This window comes from Pinus tabuliformis, chromosome 5_2, assembly GCF_031772625.1.
Source record: "Pinus tabuliformis cultivar Carrire ecotype Pingquan chromosome 5_2, CPIR1, whole genome shotgun sequence".
NCBI classification, from domain to species: Eukaryota; Viridiplantae; Streptophyta; class Pinopsida; order Pinales; family Pinaceae; genus Pinus; species Pinus tabuliformis.
Genome location: NC_142306.1, coordinates 801,895,782 through 801,919,063, shown reverse-complemented (window position 1 = coordinate 801,919,063; position 23,282 = coordinate 801,895,782). Strand labels below are relative to the sequence as shown.

The window sequence follows — 23,282 nt, the reverse complement described above, 5'->3', positions numbered from 1 at the left end:
GACAATCTTCAGACTCTACAATAATTGAGTGTGTGGTTTTCAAAACATGTAGAGCATGGACTAAGCTTTGTAAAGTTCCAAGAAATACCCTAAATGGAGTTTGTATGCAAAATTTGTGGCCCTGAAAAGTTGATCCATCAATGAGCCTCCTCAATGCCTACATTCCTTATGCAACATCATTTCCTAGGGTCAGGAAACTTTTGGAACTAATATATTTTGCATCTTAAGGTATAATATTTTATGTTAAAATCTAGTTTTTCCTCTTGCAATTTCTTGTTGCGAATGAGTGTAGTTAGCATGGCAGTCTCGTTAGATAGAAGGTACTGTCATTCTAGCTAGTTTATATTTTCTAGTATTTTTTCCATTTCATTCATTATTAGAATTTGGGTTTCACTATATTAATGTGATATTTTCAATATCTCACTATGCTCCCATTTATATTTATGTTTTCATTTTTTTCTCTTGTAATTTACAAGAGGAAAAAAAGAGTCATTGAATATTATCATTCAACCAACTGTAGGCATGGTTAAATTCTTCTTTATAAGTAGCATAGAAAATGCCATGTCTTCTCAAGAAACCTTGGCCCTATACTAATGTTGTTCCTTGCCCCTATTGAAGTTGCATAATTTAAAATACAAGTAACCACTATACATTTAGAGCTTGGGTTTCCTATAAAGGAGATGTAGCCTTTACATTGTCAAGTCCTAAAAAAATTCCAAGAAGAAATGAAATGTATTAAACAAATTCTAATTAATTAGATGATCTTCATAGGCCTTAAAAATTTTCCAAATTGAGAGCCATTTGTGCAAGGATTTTCAAAAATGACCATTGTTCATCCAACCACTGATCCATAACTCTTGTGAAAGCCTTGGGCTAATCACCACCAATAATGAAAAACAAATTATGTGGGAGCAACTGCATGAAAGTATTTATGGACAATATTTACCATTGTAATGGCATTTTTGAAAAAAATTGATGGGAAAAGGTCAATAATGGCATGTATACCCATTTTCGATAGACATTGATAAGGATTCACAATGATATTTTAATAATAGACAACTAGAACTTTCTTCAACATAGGACTAATTGACTCTTGTAAATATGAGTGTACAATATTAACACTTTGTTATAGCATATTTCCCAAACTTACTTGAAGATGCACACATTAACTTAAATTATTAATCCTTTTCCCCATTGCAGAAAATTTTCCCTAAAATAACTCTTAAAAAAACATAATTTGAATTCACATATGACCTTCTTTCTTTTCCATAACATGTATGCATGCAAACCTCCCAAACGAAAATATGTATATACACCAGTCTCCTTAAATAAACTAGTATATGCCTTCAAAATGCACCAAAAGGATTTAAATGTGCCCATTATTAAACATTTTGGGTTAGGATTTATAGGTTTAACTGAGATCTCCCTCATATATCCTAAACGCCAATGAACCTAACCACTTTTTGATGGTATTTACACATTCCTAGGGTGAAGGAAAACACGAGCTTGATCAAGTATCCTTTGTTGGTGATTTATCCATTGTTCCTTGTCTTGATTTCCCTTGGCTTTTAAGCCCATTTTCCCAGTAAGGAAACACGTGTTCCTAATCTTCTTCTTTCAGTATTTGAGAAGAGCCTTTCTCTCTATCTCATTAGGAGACAAAATATTCCATGGAAGAGACCCTCCATGAAATAGGGTGGAGGGATTCAGAGGATGGTTCCTAACAATTCCTTCTGTAAGTACATGGTGATATCTACACTTAGTATTTCTATCAATATTCTTAATAAGAAACTCTTTCATCTTGTTTTCAATTCAATTTTATTGTAATACACTTTGTAATCCAAAGTTATTATGATGATTTTCCTCATTTAAAGAATTCAAGTTTCCTTTGAATATACCGTTGTGTTATGTTTGTTGGCTTGCTCTACATAGGCTCTCAAGCGAGGATTTGAAAGCGAAGGTTTGCTCCATGGATCTTCAACAACCTTCCTTATCTTGGGTAAGTCATCCTTTCCTACGTAGGAGTTCTTTAATATTTCTACTTGTTTTTCTATTGAATTATCTTTAAGTCTTATCTATTGTCATATTCAACCTGGCCATAGCATACATGCAACCACTATACATGCAGGGCTTGAGTTTCTTCTAAAGGACACGAAGCCTTTACATATAGCAATCTTTCAAGAAGAGATGAAACATATTAAATACATTCTAATATATTAGATGAGCTTCATAGGCCTTAAACATTTTCCAAATTGGGAGGCATTTGTGCAAGGATTTCCCAAAATGACCACTGCTCATTCAGCCACTGATCCATAATGCTTGTGAAAGACTTGGGCCAATTTTCACCACTAAATGGGAAAAAACATTTATGTATGAGGAACTCCCTGAAGTTATTTATGGATAATATTTACCATTGTAATCAATTTGGAAACAATCCAATGGGAAAAGGGCACCAATGGCACGTAAGCCAATTTTAGATACATATTGATAGACATTCACAATGATATGCTAATAATAGATGACTAGAAATTTCTTCCATATAGGACTAATTCTAGACTCTTGACAAAATGAGTGTTCGAGATTAACACTTCAATATACCTCTTTGTAAGAAACAATATTGCAAACAATCATAGCAAGTACATGTTCCAATCATTTAATATGTCAACACGGAAAGTTTTGTAGAAATCATCATTAATGTAGAAGTTTAACAAGAGAAGGACTACTCACTGGAAAAACATATTTTACTATATGTAGGGAAATGATTTATGCTACCTTGGAATTTATGAGTCAAGGAGGATTAGTAATTGGAGTTCTAAGAGTGGTTGAATGCAAATTTCTTACACACTTGCATCTTCCCCTTCAAATTTGCTAGCATATGTTGTTATAGAATTTAGTAAATACATTGGTCTTCCATGAGACCAAACTTGATCAAATCATGTACCAAGTCCACCCATAAAGTGAAGTTAGAAGAAATAGATCTCGCTAAACACGGTTTGGGCATTAAAGATACATAAATCACAAGGATTAAATTAACATGGTCTAGCATTAACATTGTAACACTAAAGGTAAAAATTGACTTTTATGACACCATTATGCACCACAACTATAGAAGAAATGTATATTGCACCAACATTCTCATACAAATGCTATACAAAAAACAAAAAATTGAGCCTAAACAAATATTGTTGTTTGTATAATACAAATAAATTTATATGCATCAACTCAGTATTAATCACAAAAATGATAAAGTATTAATCACAAAAATAAAAATAAAAAAACAGTGAAAATTATTTCCGGTGGAAAAATAAGCCCATTTTATATTATTATTAAATTTAATTTCAAATAACATTTATAATATGCCATATTTATTTATAAAATAATGATAACGATAGTTTTAAATAAAATTGATCTGTCATATTTATTTATAAAATAATGATAATGATAATAGTGACAGAAATTTCTGTTTGTAATATTGCCTACATAATAATTAGATATAAAATGAATGACAACGAATGGATAAGATTCACCGCCTCAACTATGCGAGTTCACCGACGCAAAAATATCTCAGGAAAATCTTAAGCTTCAATATGGACGCTCGATTCACTTGGGTGGGGGCGGTTGCGTGTTAACTAGAGAGATGCGTTTGTATATGCTGCATTTGATTCCGTGTTTATCCTATCACGTGGCCAACTCTACCGGCTATATATACATTGTATATCTCCCCATACTTAGTACACCTCGATTGATAGATAACTAGCTGCTGTTTTCTCTAACATTTGTGATTCAAGCCTGTGCGTGTTGGGGTATTCGAATCCAGTCGCCGCATATATAGTCGGTGTGTCTTTTTGTGTGTATAAGCATGTCTGAGGGACAGCGTCACCACCTCTTCAACCGCAAAAAGGAGGAGGACAACGTTAATTCTGGCTCTGCTGACCAGGGCTCCTATGGGTCCTCTGATTACCAGGCTGGCTCTGGTAATAACGCTGACTCTGGTTATAACGCCGACACTGGTTATAAGGCCGATTACGGCAATGATGGTCAGCAAGGTCAATATGATGGTCAGCAAGGTCAATCACAGAACTATGGGGGAGCCCAAAAGGAGGAGAACTATGGGGGAGCCCAAAAGGAAGTGAAACAAGACCAGCGCAAGGAGCGTTTCGGGGAGCTCGGAACCGTGGCTGCTGGAGGCTATGCACTGGTATGCGATCTTCTACTATATACACGATGAGTATATATTTCTCATGTTGTGCTATATATACTGAATATATATTTCTCATGTTCTGCTATATACACAATGAGTATATGTTTCTCTGTTTTTTTTAACGGATTTAATTGATGTGTTAGAATTGAATTGGTTGTTGTGATATATTTAGTATGAGAGGAATGAGGCAAAAAAGGATCCTGAGAATGCTAGGAGGCACAAGACAGAGGAGGAGGTCGCTGCTGCGGGCGCTGTGGGCACCGGTGGGTACGCGTTCCACGAGCGCCACGAGAAGAAACGAGACGAGGAAACCGAGGAAGCCGAGGGTGGCCGCAAGCCTCGCCACAATCTCTTCTGAATTTGGCCATGCCTCTCTAATGGTGGACTTTTGGAGCAGAAGCCAATTATAGCAGTTGGCTATTACTATGTTCAGTGTAATTTTTTTCAATGGAGTTGTTACAGTGAGGTAGTTAGGTGCTGTTGTTACTTGAGTTACAGTTCAGTTGAATTTGTGATATGTATCTCTGTATATGAGTGAATATAAAGTACTTCTATCTATTTTGTAAAATCTATTTGTTAATGGATTCATGTCATCTATTAAAAATGATGTGCTGGCCTAATAAGGACTTGTAAAGAAGTCAAATCTGAAAATGAATTTATTAGGGGTTGGGTCAATAAAAAAATTAATAAAACAAAGCTTGATATTATAACTTCAATTCATATGATATAATCTATTAAAGTGAGAAAGCATACAATGCAACACCAACAAAGGTTGATTTTATAACTTCAATTTATATGATATCACATATATAATCCATTAAAGTGAAAGCATACCCTGCAACACCAATTTTTCAAAGTGGAAGATTCAGCATAAGTGCTTTTATTTTTTGAACGAACTTTTCTGTATTTAATTCACTTTTCTTAACAAACATGTATGTGCATGGTTTTACACCACAATATACAGTTTTTAAGGATATTTGGTCTTTTCCTTCTGCTATAATTATGGGCATTATTAATAATCAAACGGTGAGAATAAATTATGGGCATTAATAATGATCAGCGGGTGAGAAGAAAGTACATAACGCTTTACACATTTAGTCAGTTGTCTACATGATCAAGCCAAGCCAGCTCCGCTGGCTCACACTTTGTTCTGGCTCTCATGGGCTTCTGGCAATTATTTCTCTATTCATTCTTTTCTAAATTCCTTTGATTCAATTTATTTTTAAGATTACTGTGTTTGCCGTGTGTTAAAAAATGCGGTATATCTTTTTATAAATACATCTGATTGGCTTTAAATTGATACACAGATTGATCTATATGATCTACTAAACATGGTCTATTCTATAGATTTCACTTCACGTCTTTGAAGATAATGACTGTCTTTATTTCAAAGAAATTTTTATTATAATTCATGAATGTTCTTCATATATTTATGAAAATTTTAATTTTAACATTAAACTTGATATTATTGTACTCTATAAATTGTAATAAAGAGTTAATTAAAATTTCTTTTTAATTATTTGGAGTTTCTTGTTTTACATGATTGATTGGCTCTATGGTTTCAAATTTTAGACTATACTATGATAGATCTAAATTATTTTAGATTATATCTGTATAGATCCATTTTAAATAGGGATTTAATATGACTTGAAAATTTTGATATTTTGTACAGTAATTTTTTTTTTTTTTTTTGTAATATTGGAGCCAACATGAGAAATATTTCAACTTTGATGACTGACGAACAGGGTTACACATCATAATGGGTTGTAGAATGAGCATCTGGGTTCAATAAAAGTCTTATGGGCTCACAAATATTTTTAAAACATAGTGATAAAACGTTAACAAAAATCACTTTTACTTGTAAAAATAAATTCAAAGACCTTTTGAGTTTGAGATTTTCCATAATGGCCTTGTGTCTAAATACCAAATTTAGATTGAGATTATATAAAAGTATTATGCTTTTATAAATAATTTTCGTAATATATTATAAAAGATTATATTATTTGGGTCGATATGAGCAAAATTTCAATTTTGACGATGAACTAACAGGGTTACACATCATCCTGGTTGTAGAATAAGCCTCTCAGCTCAATAAAAGTCTTGTAAACTCAATATTTTTCACAACATAGTGATAAAGAGTTAACAAAAATCATTTTTAATTGTAGAAATAAATTCAAAGGCCTTTTCAGTTTGATATTTTCCAATGGTCTTTGTCTAAATACCAAATTTAAATTAAAATTATATAAACCTATTATACTTTTATAAATAATTTTCACAATATATTATAAAAAATTACTATATTATAGGGTGGAGAAGGTTATTAAAATTTAATAAGAAAGAAGGAATAATAAATATTTATATATAAATAAATAATAATATAGGTTAATTATAAATAAATAAATAATATATATTAAAAATATATAATTAGTATTTATTAATATTTAAAATATATATAAAAAAGAAATCAAATTAATCATATATTTCTTTTTAGAATTTTCGTTTTCCAGATATCTATCACCAAAAAGTGGAACATTATTTATATGGATAACCATGAAAGTCATGGTTCTACCAACTTTGCAGCTACCTTTGTAGAGTGAACCAATGTCTTTCGTAGGTTTTGAACCCTAGCCAAAATTAAGATAATACCCCACTTTCACCAACCATGTCAACCTTCTTAACCTCCAACTCACCTACAGTCCTCTTGAACATTTTTGACTCATTAAATATAACATCCCTGCTTCTAATAATTTTATGTTTGACTGGATCCCATAGACGATAACCAAAATCTTCATCCGCATATCCAAAAAAAATGCATTTCATAGATTTATCATCTAGCTTAGTTCTGTTTTCTTTGGGAATATGTATGAATGCTTCACATCCAAAGATTTTCAAGTGAGAATAATTCAAATTCTTACCAGTCCAAACTTCTTCAGGGATACCGCCATCCAAGGCTGTAGTTGGAGATCTATTTATGAGGTAGCAAGCGGTCCTGACTGCTTCAGCCCAAAAATTCTTCTCCAAACTGGAATTGGACAACATACTTCGGACCTTTTCCATAATGGTGTGATTCATCCTTTCTGTGACACCATTATGTTGAGGAGTACTAGGCACAGTCTTCTCATGCTTTATGCCAAACCTGTTACAATATTCCTTAAATGCATTTGAGCAATATTCTCCACCATTATCTGTTCTTAAACACTTCAGCAATTTGTTAGTCTCTCTTCCAACAGCAACATGGAATTTTTGAAATATTCCAAACACTTCTCTTTTATTTTTCATAGGATATGCCCAAACCTTCCTGGATGCATCATCTATAAATGTTACAAAATATGATGCTCCTCCTAATGATTTGATGTTAACATGCCCAAACACATCTGAGTGTACCAATTCTAACACATTTTTATTTCTGTCATGGCCACCTCTAAGGAATGAAACCCTTCTTTGTCAACCATATATACAATGCTCACAAAGATCAAGATTGTAGGATTTCAAACCTAGCAATAAATTTTACCAACAAGGATTTTTAAGCCCTTCTCGCTCATGTGACCCAAATGCTTATGCCATAAATCTGCTGAATTTCCTTCTTTTGTGACAGCAACCAAATCTAATTTTCCTATCAGTGTCTTCAATGTGTATAATGATCCTATCTTGGGTCCTTTGGCCACGACCAATGCTCCTTTGCTAATTTTCCAGCCTCCTTTTCCAAAGCTTGTGGAATATCCTTCATCATCCAATTGTCACATAGAGATTAAACTCATGCGCATCTCTGGTACATGCCTAACCTGTTTCAACAATATATCTTGTCCATCTTTCATCTTGATTTGGACATCTCCCACTCCAACAATACTACAAAAATGATTACTCCCCAAATGCACTCTACCATAATCACCAGGATTATATGAAACAAAACTATCTTTGCATGGGTTTACATGGTGAGATGCCCCAAAGTCAAGGATTCAATCAAAGCTACTGCTAGATGTATATACACATGCATCCTTTACTGAAACATTAAACAACACATCACCATCTGTGGCTACAGCAGTAGTCTCACCTTCATTTGTGTTGGATGACTTGTGATTTGTACTGGACGGTCTCTGATCCTTTTGTCATTTCTTCCAGAATCGACATTCTTTCTTCATGTGCCCAGGTTTGCCACAATGAAAGCAGATGATTCTGTTTCTCCTTGATTTTGATCGGCCTCTCGATCTTGATCGTCCTTGCCGGCCTCGATCCATTCTCCTACCACGATCAGCTAGAGCTAGAGCCTCTCCTCCCTGGTTTTCCGCAATTGACTTGCATCGCAGCTCCTCATTCATTAAACTGATGCTGACATCATCAAACTCAAGGTCCTTGCGGTTGTTGAAGTGCTCATAGCTACAATCAAATTTTCCCAGCTTTCTGGCATATAACACATTAGCAAAATAGCTCTAATTTCATCATCTAAAATGATTTTAACAGAGGCAAGCTTATTAGTAATAATATTAAATGCATTCAAGTGCTCAGCAACTGAAGCACCCTCCTTCATTTTGAGATTATAAAGCTTCTTCATCAAGAACACTTTGTTTGATGCAGTTTTCTTCTCATATAGATCATGGAGCTTCTTCCATAATCCTTCAGCCGTCTTTTCTCTAGAGACATTGAAATACACATTCTTTGCTAAATATTGGCGAATTGTTGCAATCGCCATTCTATCTAGCTTATTCCACTCTTCATTTGTCATCGATGAGGGTTTCTTTATTGTTCCCTCAATCGGCAAATATTGATCCTTTAAAATTAGTATATCCTCCATCTGTGTTTTTCATAGGGCAAAATTAGCCCCACTCAACTTCTTCATAACTGTAACTGTTGTCTCCATTTTCAATCAAATTCATGCCCCAAAACACAAAAAACTCCACTTAAAATAAAACTTTAATTATCACTCTTTAAAATTTAGTAATAATGACCTTCCTCCTTTCAAAATACCCTTTTCAAAATTCCTGCTCCTTTTTAAAATATACTTTTCAAAATTCCAACATATAATTATATATGTTTCATAATAAATATAAAAACATATATAATGTTTTAACCTTTTCACATTTCACACATACATATGTTGGTTTGAGAAAAAAACTTGATGTGTACGTGCAAGCTTGATGTAAAAAAAACTTATGAACACCACGTTTCAACTCTAATCTCCACGGATATCCACTTTTCAAACTCCAGCAACACATACGAATCTCCACGACCTTGTTTTTCTTGTAGCAACTGTCTTTTAGTTCCAGCGTTCCTCGGCTATTTCCTGGACAGATCCCTTTCCTGGACTCTCTTCTTTGCAGGGATTTCTGATTTCCTGGACAGATCATTCAACGGCTCCAGAGGTAACAGACAACGTTTTAACAAACGCTGCCAAAGTAAGGCGATGGCACTAAGCGGCTTACACATTGGATATTCGACCCTACCTCTGATACCAGTTGTTAGATCAGAGCATACATAACACACAACAGATTTATACTCAGAGACTTAGATGGCAATAGTAGAGAATAATTTACAGAGACAGACAAATGGAGAAACAACAAGATTACTCAGTCAAAAACAACGGAATAGATAAAACAAACACTGGAGAACATAAATCACTTTGCATTACATAATAGGCTTTGGCCTTGGCTTACTTGCTTTCCTTGGCCAGATAAATTACAAATTTATAGAGGCAGAAGAAGGATCTAGAATCATGTATGTGATTCAGATGGAGATCTGGAATGATCTAGAAACTAATGGCGGTGTAGAAATGTCTAGAATCCTGCATGTGATTCTAGAAACTACTGGCAGTGTAGGAGGATCTAGAATCCTGCATGAATTTGGCTTCACATTTAACATTTGAGAACTTGCAAGTTATTTGGGATCTTTCAACATCCAAGAAATTTGAACTTGGGAATGTTTAAATGGAGTTTCTAATATAGGGAGCTTATAGAAGCTCCATGTTTGACAAGAACATGACATGTTTTGTCATTGTTTTGGTGTCAATCTCATGATGCCCCCCATGTTTTGTCATTGTTTTGGTGTCAATCTCATGATGCCCCCCATCTCACTGGGTTACCATTGGTTATGTGAGTTAGCAATACGTATTGAGTGAGGGTTTAGGCACATTAAAGAGTCATAGGTGAGTGAGGTACATTTAGGAGCATTGTGAGAATTAGTGTGAGAAGTCATGACTAGCTTCAAATGTTTGTCAATTTTCTCAAAATAAGGTTTTCCAAGTATGCTCGTCCACTAAATTTTGTTTTATGATTTCCTATAGTATTGTAATTTTATCTATGGAGTTTCTTAAATTATAACATGTAGTTTTACTATTTTAATTGACGATAATATTTGTTAAAGAGAAATAGTAATAGCATATGGCATAACATATTTGAAGTCTTTTTTCCCAACCTTTAGTATAGAGACTATTACTTATATCATGTTTAATAAAACAATATACTAATGTAATAAAGGTTAATATAATGTAGCAAGTACTATATAACACTTCCAACAAACAATGGGATGCAGAGCTATCTTGGATTGACCTCCAATTTAATTGAAATAAAATTTAAATAATAAAATCTAAGTTATTGTTAGGAGACAAAATAGTTTAGGAAGGCTTACAATTTGATTAAAATTATTACTAGAGTTGAGGCATTGGGAGGAGGAAAACATTAGTATTGGCATTATGTTATAGTTCTTAGTTTTTAATTTAGCCAAATATGTTAGGGGCATATTCATCTAGCATGAATGCAACATTAACATTGCTAAGTAAAACCTTAAAATAAATTATAAATTTAAATATGATATATATCAACACACTATTCACAACATCTTTGTAATTTGTATGTATCAATGTTTAAATACTTAAATACATTGTAGTATATAGTATTTTCATATTCTTTTAATATATAATATTTTCAACTCCCAATATAATATTTCATTAATGTTGGGAAAAACATCTACTCTCATATCCATATTCCCAAGATTCTATCTAGTTTCCAAAACTCATAGAGCATATAAATATATAAAATTCTTATAGTTAAAACATTTTAATGGTGCAGTGCTCATAAAAGAGATGAGTAACTCTTTCCATGGTCAACATATATATATAAACACTGGAGAGGGATTGAATCCCTTATAATAATTTCTATAAATGTTTTAAAAAATAAAAGAATAAGTTACCCATGAAAATAGTTAATCTCTCTCAACACATAAAATCCAAAATTACAATAAATTCATCATGTTTTTGTTTTTTCCTACAACTCCAACGGTGGAAAGAAAAACAATTTTCCCACCTACAAGATGTTGTCATGACCATTGTGCAATGCTAAATTAAACATCAACACCTCACAGTAATTTTAACTTGAAACTCTTACTCTTAATACCACCTTTTAAATTTTAAAATAATAACCTATAAAAAAAATAAACCCACGCAAACCAATAATATTTACAAAACCAATAAATTAATCTAAACATTATTGTAATAACCCATCTTTCTATTATATTTATAAACATTATTACAATAACCCTTCTTTTTATTACATTTATATATTTAAAATTGATGTGCAAAATGTAAGAATGTTAAAGATGGTTTATAGGAATTTCGTACATCAAACTTCATTAATCTAAAAACATGCCTTCAAGCACACGTCTTCCAATTTTATTCCCAGATATATTTTAATATTTTCAGTTTCAATTGGATTTTTGTTTAAACGACAAACTTTATGTTAATGTCTCCGACAAAAGTGGGCTACGCAAATTTAACCATTCGTCACACTTCCACTACTATTTCTACCCTTCTCATCTAGTAAATGAACAAATATTTTACTGCCATTGACTGACATCTCATCAATTAATAAATATAATATGTTGTTTTTTGAAAAATTATGAAATGTATGTGAAACATCAAACGTTTTGAGTAGATACATATTTTTCATTATGAATTTTCATTATGAAAATCTATACTTTCAAAATTAATAAATATTCTACGGTAAATAATATTTATATCAAGATAAACAGTATTTATTTTTTATTTTTAATATACTTTAGAATTTAGTTTAATAGTTTTAAGTTTTGAAATTTTTTGGGTATATGTTTTGGTTAATTTATTTAAAATTTAGTAGAAATTTGTTTAGAAGTTTTTTATTAAATTATTTATACATTCAAAAATACAACTTAAATAATGAACAATTACACCACAAAGAATTGTATCACCATTGAAAAACAAAAAATAGAATAAATATATTGTGTCATAGAATTCTTACACATTAGATTTGAATTGTTGGACTTTTCCATTTTAGATATATGATTGTATTTTTGAAATTAGAAAATGAATTAAAATAAATTGAAGTGAAAATTTTATTTAAAATTGGATTTTTTTTTGTCAATTATTTAATAAATAATTCATTTAACATGGTATAAGAATATTTATTAATTTAAGAAAGAAAAGTGTTAATGAATATAAGTTAAGAGGATGTACATAATGAATATATGTCACCAAAATGTATGTGCAGGAAGTTATAAGATTTATGAGGAAAAAAATTCGGCCTAAATCACATAATAATATATTTGTTGACGCATTTCAAACTAACTTGTCATGACGATGAACCATACTCTTTGGTTTGAAATGCGTCGACAAATGTATTATTATGTGATTTATGCGGAAAATTTTTTCTCATAAAACTTGATATAGATCACAGAAGCCTTAATTCAACAAGTTACAAGATACTCACTCATTTTCAAATCATTATAATAAAATTATGAGATAACGGCTCATTTTCAAATCATTATTATTATATTAAGTAAACTTTCTCACCATGTTTTTATAGAAAGTTCAATAAATTATCCAAATGAAATATATGGTAAGGATCACATGGCTATTCCAAGAATCATTATTATGTTAAAAGATAATCGATAACCAATGGTATATGCATTGTTATACAATTATACATTTTTAAAGATTTTTATACAATTAAATTATATTTTAAAAATATTGAATCAAATGAAATTAATAATTAATAATGCCCAAAAAAATCATAACATTAACCATTTTTCAATAATCATAATTTATTAGTTTTATTTAATTCTTAAATAATATTATTATAATTATATTTATATCCAAACCAATATTTAAAATAAAGTTATTCATCCATGAATATGGTACCATGTTAGTCATTTTTAATTACTTCAAATATTCCAACCATCACACTCTTATTAATAAGTTAATACCTGAAATATCTTTATAAAAAATATTAACTTTGAGATAATATATTTTAACTTTGAGCTTGTATTCGATTGTAAAAAAAAACTATATAGAAACCTAAACAAGGTTGGTTTGAAAAATAAAAAGTTTAGGAAAGGAGATTAAAATTACATATATAATTATATAGATGGCTATGCAAATTGATGAAACTTAGTAGTTTTTAATTTAAAGTTTCATTTTTTATGATTGCTATCATGAAAATAAAGGTAATATTGCAATGTAGTATAGTTTTTACTTTTACTGTTTAATTAATTGATTAAAGTAATACGGGGTACATGTTCTGTTATTATTGGCATATATGTATTGTGCGTAAAAAATGGCATATGCAGTTATCTATTGTTCTTGTCACATCTGCATTTCACATTTCACATTCCACATTGTGAACAATGGAAGACGACTCTGTATAGTTTTCTCTACATTTCCTCATTCTGCAGATGTGACCAGTGAACAAAGTGTCTTAGAATTTTTGATACATTGTTCGAAGTGTGGAGTTGCAGATTAAGGCCATGCTTCTTTTTGCAGGATCCACATTTTCTCATGTCCTCATTTCAACAATATGTGATTATTTAAATGCATTTTCATTTTCATATTTTCTATAATGAAAACCATACTGAGAAATATTATATATGAGTTTATTTGTGTGGAGGGGAATGTGTGTCGAAGTGCACGTTCATTCATTGTGCGAAGTTCAGAGTTCATATTAAGCATATACTGAGGAATACTAAGCCTGAAAAATTACACTCTTCCTTATGTGGATTGATACATTTGGGGAGTCTCAAGATTCATATGAAGCAAATACTAAGCAATGTTACATTTTGTTCCAAAATGAAGTTCTTATCCGTATAATGAAAGGTTTATTGAGTTATTTCCACACATTGAAAACTTATCCTTATTGTGCACAACGAAAGCCATCTTCACATAGCTTTGTCCATTTATCCAATTGCACTAGGAAATGTAGAAATGAATTTTATTGTAGGTACAAAGTTTTCAATGTGCATAATGCCAGATCTGAACAGATATGCAGGGTAGGTGGGGGGTGTGATTGTACAAATATGTTGAGGAAGGAGAAAGAGTGCGAAAAAGGTGCAGAGTGTGGAGGTGGACTCGAAGTTTGTTTCCTTACCTCTGCATATACACGTTCTCCACACATAAGTTCATTACACACTTTTTCTCCTTCCTCCACATATCACAAAATTAGCATTTTTTTGTTGATCTCTCGATTCTGCATACTAAATTAGCATTACATAGAGTGCAGAGGAAGAAATATTAACTCGATATAGTCCTTTCTCTTTAAAAAAATCCCCCTCTAACATAGATTCATACCCGCAATAAAATTTGTTGTTGACACAACAAAGGTTTTATTGAGCTATTTTTGCTCAATGAAAGCTTATCCACATTATCTCAGGCATAATAGTGTCGGGCATAAAATTAGCTTTCTTTATCCACGGTTCACTTCCACGATTAAAGCAATACAAGATATGTATTATGTCGTTATTATCACATTTGCATTAACAGAGGAAGGAGAAAGAGCGGGTGAAAAGTGCAGGGTGCGGAGGTGGAGTCAAATTTTTTACTGTGTGTAGTGTTTCTCCATATTTACTTACCTCAACATATACCTGTTATTTGCACATTCTTTCTCCTTCCTTCGCATATCAAAAAATTAGCATTTTTTTATGCCTCAAATCTGCATAATAAATTAGCATTACACAGACTGTGAAGGAAGAAATATTAACTCAATATAGCCCTTGCTCTTTAACAAACTCCACACAATCTTTCTTCTTCCTCCACATATCACAAATTTAAATTATCATTTTCTGTTGATCCCTTGACTCTGCATACTAAATTAGCATTACAAAAAGTGCAGAGGAAGAATGTTTAACTCAATATAGTTCCTGCTCTTTAACAAACTCCCCTGCTCACATAGATTATGTACCCACAATAAAAGTAAACATTGTGTAGAGCCTCGAGATTCATATGAAGCAAATACTAAGAAATATTACATATCAGTTCCGCAATGAAGTTCTTCTTCGTACAATGAAAGGTTTATTGAGTTATTTGCGCATAATGAAAGCTTAACCACATTGTGCATAAAAAATCTTTTTCCCGGATTGATGCAATGAAGTCTTTATCTGCAGATTTGAATTACGCACAACAAAAGTTTTTCTTGGACTGGAGCCTACAAAGATACGAAACATTGCACGGAAAGAGTTTTTGTTCCTTGTTACACACACCCGTTGTTTTGTACAACACCTCTTCCTTACCTACATTCAAAAGACACTTAATTGAGTATTCAATAATAAGTATTTAGTTAATATCATTTGATGTTTTTGTTCCTTTCTCCGTACACCTGTTGTCACACACAACACTCCTTTCTTATACACATAAAGAAGATACTTTATATAATATTGGATACTAATTTTTTCCAACACTGCCATACACTGCCCCACATTATTAATTGGTTAATAATATGTATTGTTGTGTAGTACGTATATGTGCAAAGGAAGGACAGAAACATTGGAGATGGAAATATCTATTAGTTGCTCCTTGTTGTGATGTTCCTTTCTATTTTGTATTGGTTACGAAATATAGGTAGCCTTTCAACCCTGAAGATATCACTATATCAAGTGATTGATCTCTCTTTTTCCCATAATGCTAATGTTTCTAAAAGCCGAAAGACAATTAAGATATTGATTATGTTGATGTGATGTCAGAACTGATGGGGTTGCAAGTGCCTTAGGTAAGTGAGGGGCGTGGTTTACGGGGGTGGGGGGGCGGCGGCGGCCGGCGCTGAGAGCTAACTTCTATTATATTGTTGTGCGGAGAAAGAGTATATGAGAAGTGTAGGAACAAAGACTCTATCAAGTAAAATAATTGGGTCATATTGTTACTTGAGTTAAAGTTTAATTGAATTTGTAATATGTATTTTGTATATAAATTTGTAATATGTATCTTTGTATATGAGGAAATATAAAGCATTTTTATCTATTTTGTAAAATCTATTTGTTATTGGATTCATGTCATCTATTAAAATAAGTATAAGTATGTGTTGGCCTAATAGGTAGTTGTAAAGGAAGTCAAGGCCTAATAGGTAGTTGTAAAGGAAGTCAAATCAGAAAATTAGGGGTCAATTTATATGCTATCACATATTTAATCCATTAAATTCAACCTCTCATACCTAGCGAAAATATAGTTTAATAAAATGAATTGCATTTTCCCTCACATTTGTACATTTTTAACACTTTCATTGTCATGTCATATGCATTGTCTTTAGCTTATGGTTGTTATTTGTGTGATGTTATTTGATATATTGTTAGTGTGGCATTTCCCTATTAAATTAATGTGATAACATCATCTTTACTCCAAAGTTTTTTTTTTTCTCAGTAAAATTAAACTATTTCTATTGAGTAAAATATAGTACAATCCAGAGTGACAATAAATCGAGCGACCGGAAATGATGAAACTATCAACCTCGGTCCCGGAGAAGGGGTGAACCATTCACGGAGCTACAACGATTAACTTGAGAGCAAAAACTGACAATTACCCCACAGGGGCAGAATTCTCAACACGATGTTTTTTCCCTTTCTTTTTATTGACTTTTATCCAACCATCTTGGGGAGTATGAGCTAAAACAACTTGAAGACTGGAGTTCTCCAATAGGGGGATCTCCTTATCTGATTCAGAAGAGGAGGTCTCATGGACGCGTTTCTGGGCGACTGCTGTGACAGTGGTGTGCGCAGGAGTATCAGTGGACGGATCCATCGTCTGAGGCGCCTGGTCCGGTTCTGCATCGCTCTCCTCATCTTCCGAGCTTGAGGAATCAGAACTCACTGCTGGCGGCGGAGGACAAGGGGTCCAACGTTTGGGTTTGGTCTTTGCAAAGTTGCCCTTTTTCGATTTTGCAGGCAGCGATGGGCAAGAATTCTGCAGGTGCCCTGTTAGGTGACAGTGGCGGCAGCGGAAGGCAGTGTTTTCGTAATCCAAATTCTGGGTCCAAACAAAGTCATTGATCTTGAGAATGATTTGGTCTGGAAGTCCTTTGCTTAAATCCAACTCCACACATATTCTGGCATATGTGTGGAGACCTTTGGTTTCCCGCCAGAAATCTCCACTGATGAAACTGCCCAAGGTGTTGCCTATGGCTCTATATACAATAGTATGCCATAAGTGGGCAGGTAAATTTGGGAGCCTGATCCATACAGGTGTCCTGGTAATGACGGCAGTTGTTGGATCAAAATCTGGGAACCAAGGGGTCAAGAAGAGCCCTGCAGTTCACATGAACCAAGGGCCTTCTTCTAAAGCCTTTTTATAATGCTTACTGTTATCAAATAGAACAATGAAGTAACCTTTTGAAAAGAAACTGATCTTACAATGATGAGTCCAGTTTGCATGGATCCATGCATAGAGATCCTGAGATCGTGGCCACAATCCGTTAAATCTGCAAATGATGGCTCTTTCTGCAAATTCTTGAAGTTGGGTTGCAAGATCATCATGGGTGATTTCAACAGAGGGGACTTCGTCTATCTTATCAACCAAAAAGGGCTTAGATTTATGGACCTCCGGGGGTTTGGGGTTCTCAGAGTGTACTGCATCTTTGTATGAGAAAGGAGGAGCAGAGGATGACTGTCCCGCTGCACCTCCTCTCAGACGAAGGGTTACCACCAAAGAGTTGTTCTTGGAAATGCTGTAAGAAGAGAGGGGAAGAAGGTCTTCAAGTTGCTTGCCTTGAAAGAGGAGTCTCTGAAGGCCTGAAGGGATCCCAATCCGCCGTTCTAGCTCCAGTTTGAGATCCAGCACCAGATCTGAAGAACTAACCCAATGCAGGATGGTTCTGCCTGAAGGCTGAGAAATTTGGATCTGAAAGGAGTCTAAGAAGAGCCTAGACCCAGTGTCAGGGCTTCTTGTGCTTCCGGGAGCAGATCTGCCATGGCGATTTTCCATCTGGGGTGTCCGATCTGCAGGAACTTGGCCAATCTGTCTAATGTGAGCCCGATCTGAAGGAGACTTTTTGTTATCTGTCATCCAGAGTAGGGTTTGGTGCGGACTGTTCTGCTTATTGAGCGTCATGGCGGATCTGAGTGTCTGACCACCTTCCATGGTCCAGATACCCGCTCCAGCTCTATAAATCGGCCCTGCAGATGCCTCTTGTACTAGATCTGGTATAAAGGGAGGATAAGTAAAGAATGGAGTTACCCTTACCGCAGATATGTTGCCTTGAGGTCTACTTGCTTCGGCTTCGTCCTTGATCAGTGTTTCCTCCCGCCTCACATCTGCCCCAGGGGTCTGGAAACTCCGATCTGGGCTATGCTTCTGGCCGATCTCCTTAACGTCTGTAGTCCTGTGCATGCAGGAGGCAAAGACGGTTTTTCCAAGGTCGATGGGGTGCGCTGCTTTGGGGCTGATCCGGATGAGCCCAACAGTAATGAACTCGCCTTGCCCATGGCCAGATCGGGCATCGTAGCCATCAGATGACAGAACCTTGCCCTGGACAGGTTGCGTACAGTCAATCAGACTCTGCCGAGGGTTTTCTTGGGTCCCAAGGTCCTTTGCTGGGGCTCTCTGGAGGATCGACTTTTCCGGGGTCGTGCATGTGATGAGATTCAAATCGCATGGGACTATGCATTCATCATTACCAGGGGAGTTATGCTTCGGAATGAGTGTGCCGTGGCCGCTGTGGTGAAAGAAAAGCAAGTCTCCGGCATTGGCATTGCGAATCATAGCGAGAAGAGCCGCACGAATGTTCTCACCAGTGGGCTTCGGATCCATCCTCGAATTTTTACCGCAGAGGGATCTTTTAATCATCAATATCATCTTTACTCCAAAGTTAACATAACTCATAATTTTAATATGTTTTAAGATCATTTTAAGTTTTAAATTTTTATTTATACATGAGATTGCATCAAAAGATACCATAGCTAATGTAAAGGAAATATGGAATTCTAGTAGTCAACATGGAGTTGATAAGTGTTATTTAAAAAATCATAACAATAAAAAATATTTCAATGTCTAAAAGTGTGGATAGGTGTTTTTTGTTTTTATTTTAATATAATATTTTAAAGTTTTTTTTTTTTTTTTTTAAATTGTTATTATTATTTATTACATGTTATTGTGCTATAGGGTGCTTTCTAAAGTGGAATAAGGAGGTGTGTAATTTCTTTGATGTTTAACATGAAATTGACCCGTGACATTTAAAAGAATATTAACAACAAAAGCACTATAAGAAATATATTTCAATATTAACTTTATACTCTTCCAATAATGTTAACGAGAATGTTCCGACAAAATCTAAGAATGCGTTGTAGTGCCATCTAGCGCATAGGAGACAGGTTTTCTACTAATTTATGGACAAAAGGCACCGATTGTGAGAGTATTAGATGATACAAACAGACATGTGCCGATAAAAATAGCAGAAAAAAGTCGTGGAAAAGACCTAAAAACTTGGGAAGAACAAGTGTGTAACTTTTGCACCTCTGGGGCAGTGGAATCGGAAAAACATTTCATTTTGGAATGTGATTCTTTCAAAGACATCAGAGACAGTTACAATAGTATGTTAACATCGATTCCTTGGCATTGTCTTCTCAGTGAGAGGATTGTTAGAAGTTTGGGTAAGCTCATCATTAATTTGAATAATAAAAAGATTGAATTGCAAAATACAAAAGAAAAAAAATCTCATGGTCCCATAGACTATATCTAATTTCGTGAATGTTAAAATTTCATTTTTTTAATTTTTTTTCATATTTAAGACATTTTCTTCAAAGTCTATTTAGTAGTCGAATGACTATTTTAGGGAAGGTTTTCTTTGTTATGAAACCTAGGTTAGCACTTCAAAACAACCTCCAATTTTAGAAAAATATTTATACTATATCCAACATCGTATGGGATAACTTCCTTTAATGGCAGACCTGGGTTACCGTTGGCACCGTATGTTCACGACTGTAGACGGGTGCGTTTTACGGCTCAAACCACATGGCTCGTCCAGTGCACCTTGCACATCCCCAAACTCATGTACTGCAATGTTTCTTACACCACAACTTGTAAGATAATGTTTGTATGGAACTTAAGGAGTCATCGGGGATAGCTTCGTGGTGAAGTTAACGTTGCTTGTGAGGAAATGTTGGTCACATCAAGATGGATGATTGCTCACAATCTTTATTTTTGAATAAACAAATGTAGAGTAAAACAAAAGACTACTCCAACACAACTATCAAAAGTGTTTTCAACTTATTTTTGTCATCGGATTAGCAATAGGAGAGTAATTTAGTTTTCAACCAATACAATATAAGTGTATCTTCATTTTCAAAAATAAATTCAAAGATTCATTTTACAATTATATTTACAAAACATATGGTCACATCAAGATGGATGACTGTTCACAATCTTTATTTTTAAATAAACAAATGTAGAGTAAAACAAAAGACTACTCCAACACAACCATCAAAAGCGTTTTCAACTTATTTTTGGATTACTAATAGGAGAGTTATTTTCATTAGTTTTCATTTATGACTTTTGAATATTCTATGCAGTCACATGTGAATGAAAAATGTAAAATTAGGTAACTATATATATATAGTAATGTTCTACTTAATCTTATCATGCAAATTTTACTAGTGTTTAAATTACCTGAAAATATTGACTTATAATTATCAAGAAATATTTGTACATACCTACATGGGTGAAACTGTGAATTTAATACTGATATAAATTTGATTACTATTCCCAACCTACCTCCTCAGATTTAAATTTTGATAGGATATGGTCTCCTTCCATTTATTCCAATTTATATATTCATATTTCATCCTCAAAATGTCCTCTCAAATTTACTTGGGAGAAGATATGGTCCTCTCCAATTAATTACCAAATTATATATTCATATCTCATCCCCAAAATGTCCTCTCAAATTTACTTGGGAGAAGATATGATAAGAAAAGTCAAATGTAAGGATGAGGGGGTAGTTATGACATTAATGATAGGTGGTTGAGGTGGATGGGAGAAAGAGGCATAAAAGGGGAATGATGATGGGAGGAGAGGGGCATCCTTGATCTTGGTTTTAATTTTTGTTTTGGTTGTGGTTTTGGAGGATTTTGTTTTGAGAGGAAGGTGAAGAAAATAGAAGGGAGAGAAGGAGAGTATTTGTTTAACTTGGACACACTACATCTGGTTGGACTTGGGCTCAGAGGGCTAGGGAACCTGTGGAGGCTAGAAAATACTTCCTAGTTGGCTGGGAGGCAAATCCAGTCGGGTAGTCAAGAGGAGAATCCCAACAGGATCAGGAGCTCAGGAGCATCTCAACTAGGCTATTGGAACATGTATTCCTTGTTGAAAATGAAACAAGATGATGGAGCTTAGTGAAAAGAAGTCACCTTCACTAAGTGCGCTCGTAGGCTATTTTTGGCGCAAAGTCTATTTTTAGACATATGGATCATGGTCTATGAGTTGCAGGATGCTATTTGTGGATGATTGGTCATGTTGGTAAAAATAGATGGACTTCTATTTTTAGACATATGGGTGGAGTCTATTTTTAGACTGCCAGGCTAAAAATAGAACAGTCGAATATTATTAGCTCTTAATAATATTTGGACTATAAACATTATCTTATCCTCTTGGAGCACTTTAGTTCGAGCTACGGATGTGGCACATGCAACTACCAGAAGGAAATACGCTTTTCTTGTGGGTCAGTTTAGCTATTGCATGATGGACTTCGGTTAGAACTCAAGTGATTGAGTTTGGTGGAGTTGATTGAGGAGTTGATGGAGTTGTGTTCAGTTTGACTTGGTTGAACTAGTTGTATTTAGTCTAACTGCAGAATACACTAGTGATGAGTGATGTGAATTAATTATTAATTAATTCACTAATTATTAACTCATAAATCAACTAAAGAATACATCAGTTAACTCAGTGCATGGACAGTTCAGTGGAGACAAGTGTTAGAGGTGAGTGAAAGGGCAAGACAGTTGTCAGTTGTGACTATAGTTGTGCATGAGATTTACACAATCAATGGATTGAGTATTTCCAATGAGGATTGTGTGGTTTAGTCAAGGGAAATACGAGTTTGGATCGGCCATTCTCATCTATTCTCATGCAGGATTGCGCAGTGGAGGTAGGCAAGCAGTGGAGGAGATTTGGACCTGTGATTGATTCAGATCTGAGCTAGTTTGTGTGTAACAGGTGGAGATAGTACTAAGTACTTGCGAGTAGTATTGTACTATGTATTGTTACATGTTCTCAATCAATATAATATACAGATAGTTGGGGGTTTTTAGCTGTATGCTTTCCCCGTGATATACTGTGTTGATATGTGTGATTGATGCTTCAATGTGCGCATGCGATTGTTTATGAATACTGCAAATTGATGATCAATAGTAGAGGAGGTTATGTATTATGCATGCATTCCGCAAATAGTGTATAATCAGGATAATCTCTGTGAATAAGTGTTATATTATTCAAAATTTCTACATTCCTCTATTTATAGGTTACTCAGGTAAGTGATTGCAATGAAATGTTTACTTATTTAATTGTGGGAAATAAATTTTAATGGTAAAGTATCATCAATTAAAAGTTTAGTTAGAAATAAGTTATTTACCGTTTTATTGTATTTGAAATTAGAGAAATTTAGTTTTTTTAGAGGACCCTAGGATGGAATCTTACACGTGGTATCAGAGCAGGTTCAAAATCTGGACCCAAGACCCACTAGACACAAATCTCCGCTAATTTTTTTTATAAAAATTATGTGGAACTGATTTCATTTAAGACTAATTTAATGATTTTTTTCTCCACTGCCTCTTTTGAAAATCCTCTTCCAACGCCCTCGAAAAGAGCTTCAAAATA

The 23,282-nt window shown here is 33.9% G+C and overlaps 1 protein-coding gene across 1 annotated transcript; it reads left to right on the top strand.

Annotated features, from left to right (window-relative positions):
• The first annotated feature begins 3,727 nt into the window (after window positions 1-3,727).
• On the top strand, window positions 3,728-4,769 carry LOC149161745 (uncharacterized). The gene is made up of 2 exons (XM_089437020.1): window positions 3,728-4,198; window positions 4,374-4,769. Exons 1-2 carry the CDS (start codon window positions 3,860-3,862, stop codon window positions 4,557-4,559), a joined length of 525 nt encoding a protein of 174 aa, XP_089293146.1. The 5' UTR covers window positions 3,728-3,859; the 3' UTR covers window positions 4,560-4,769.
• The last annotated feature ends 18,513 nt before the right edge of the window (window positions 4,770-23,282 follow it).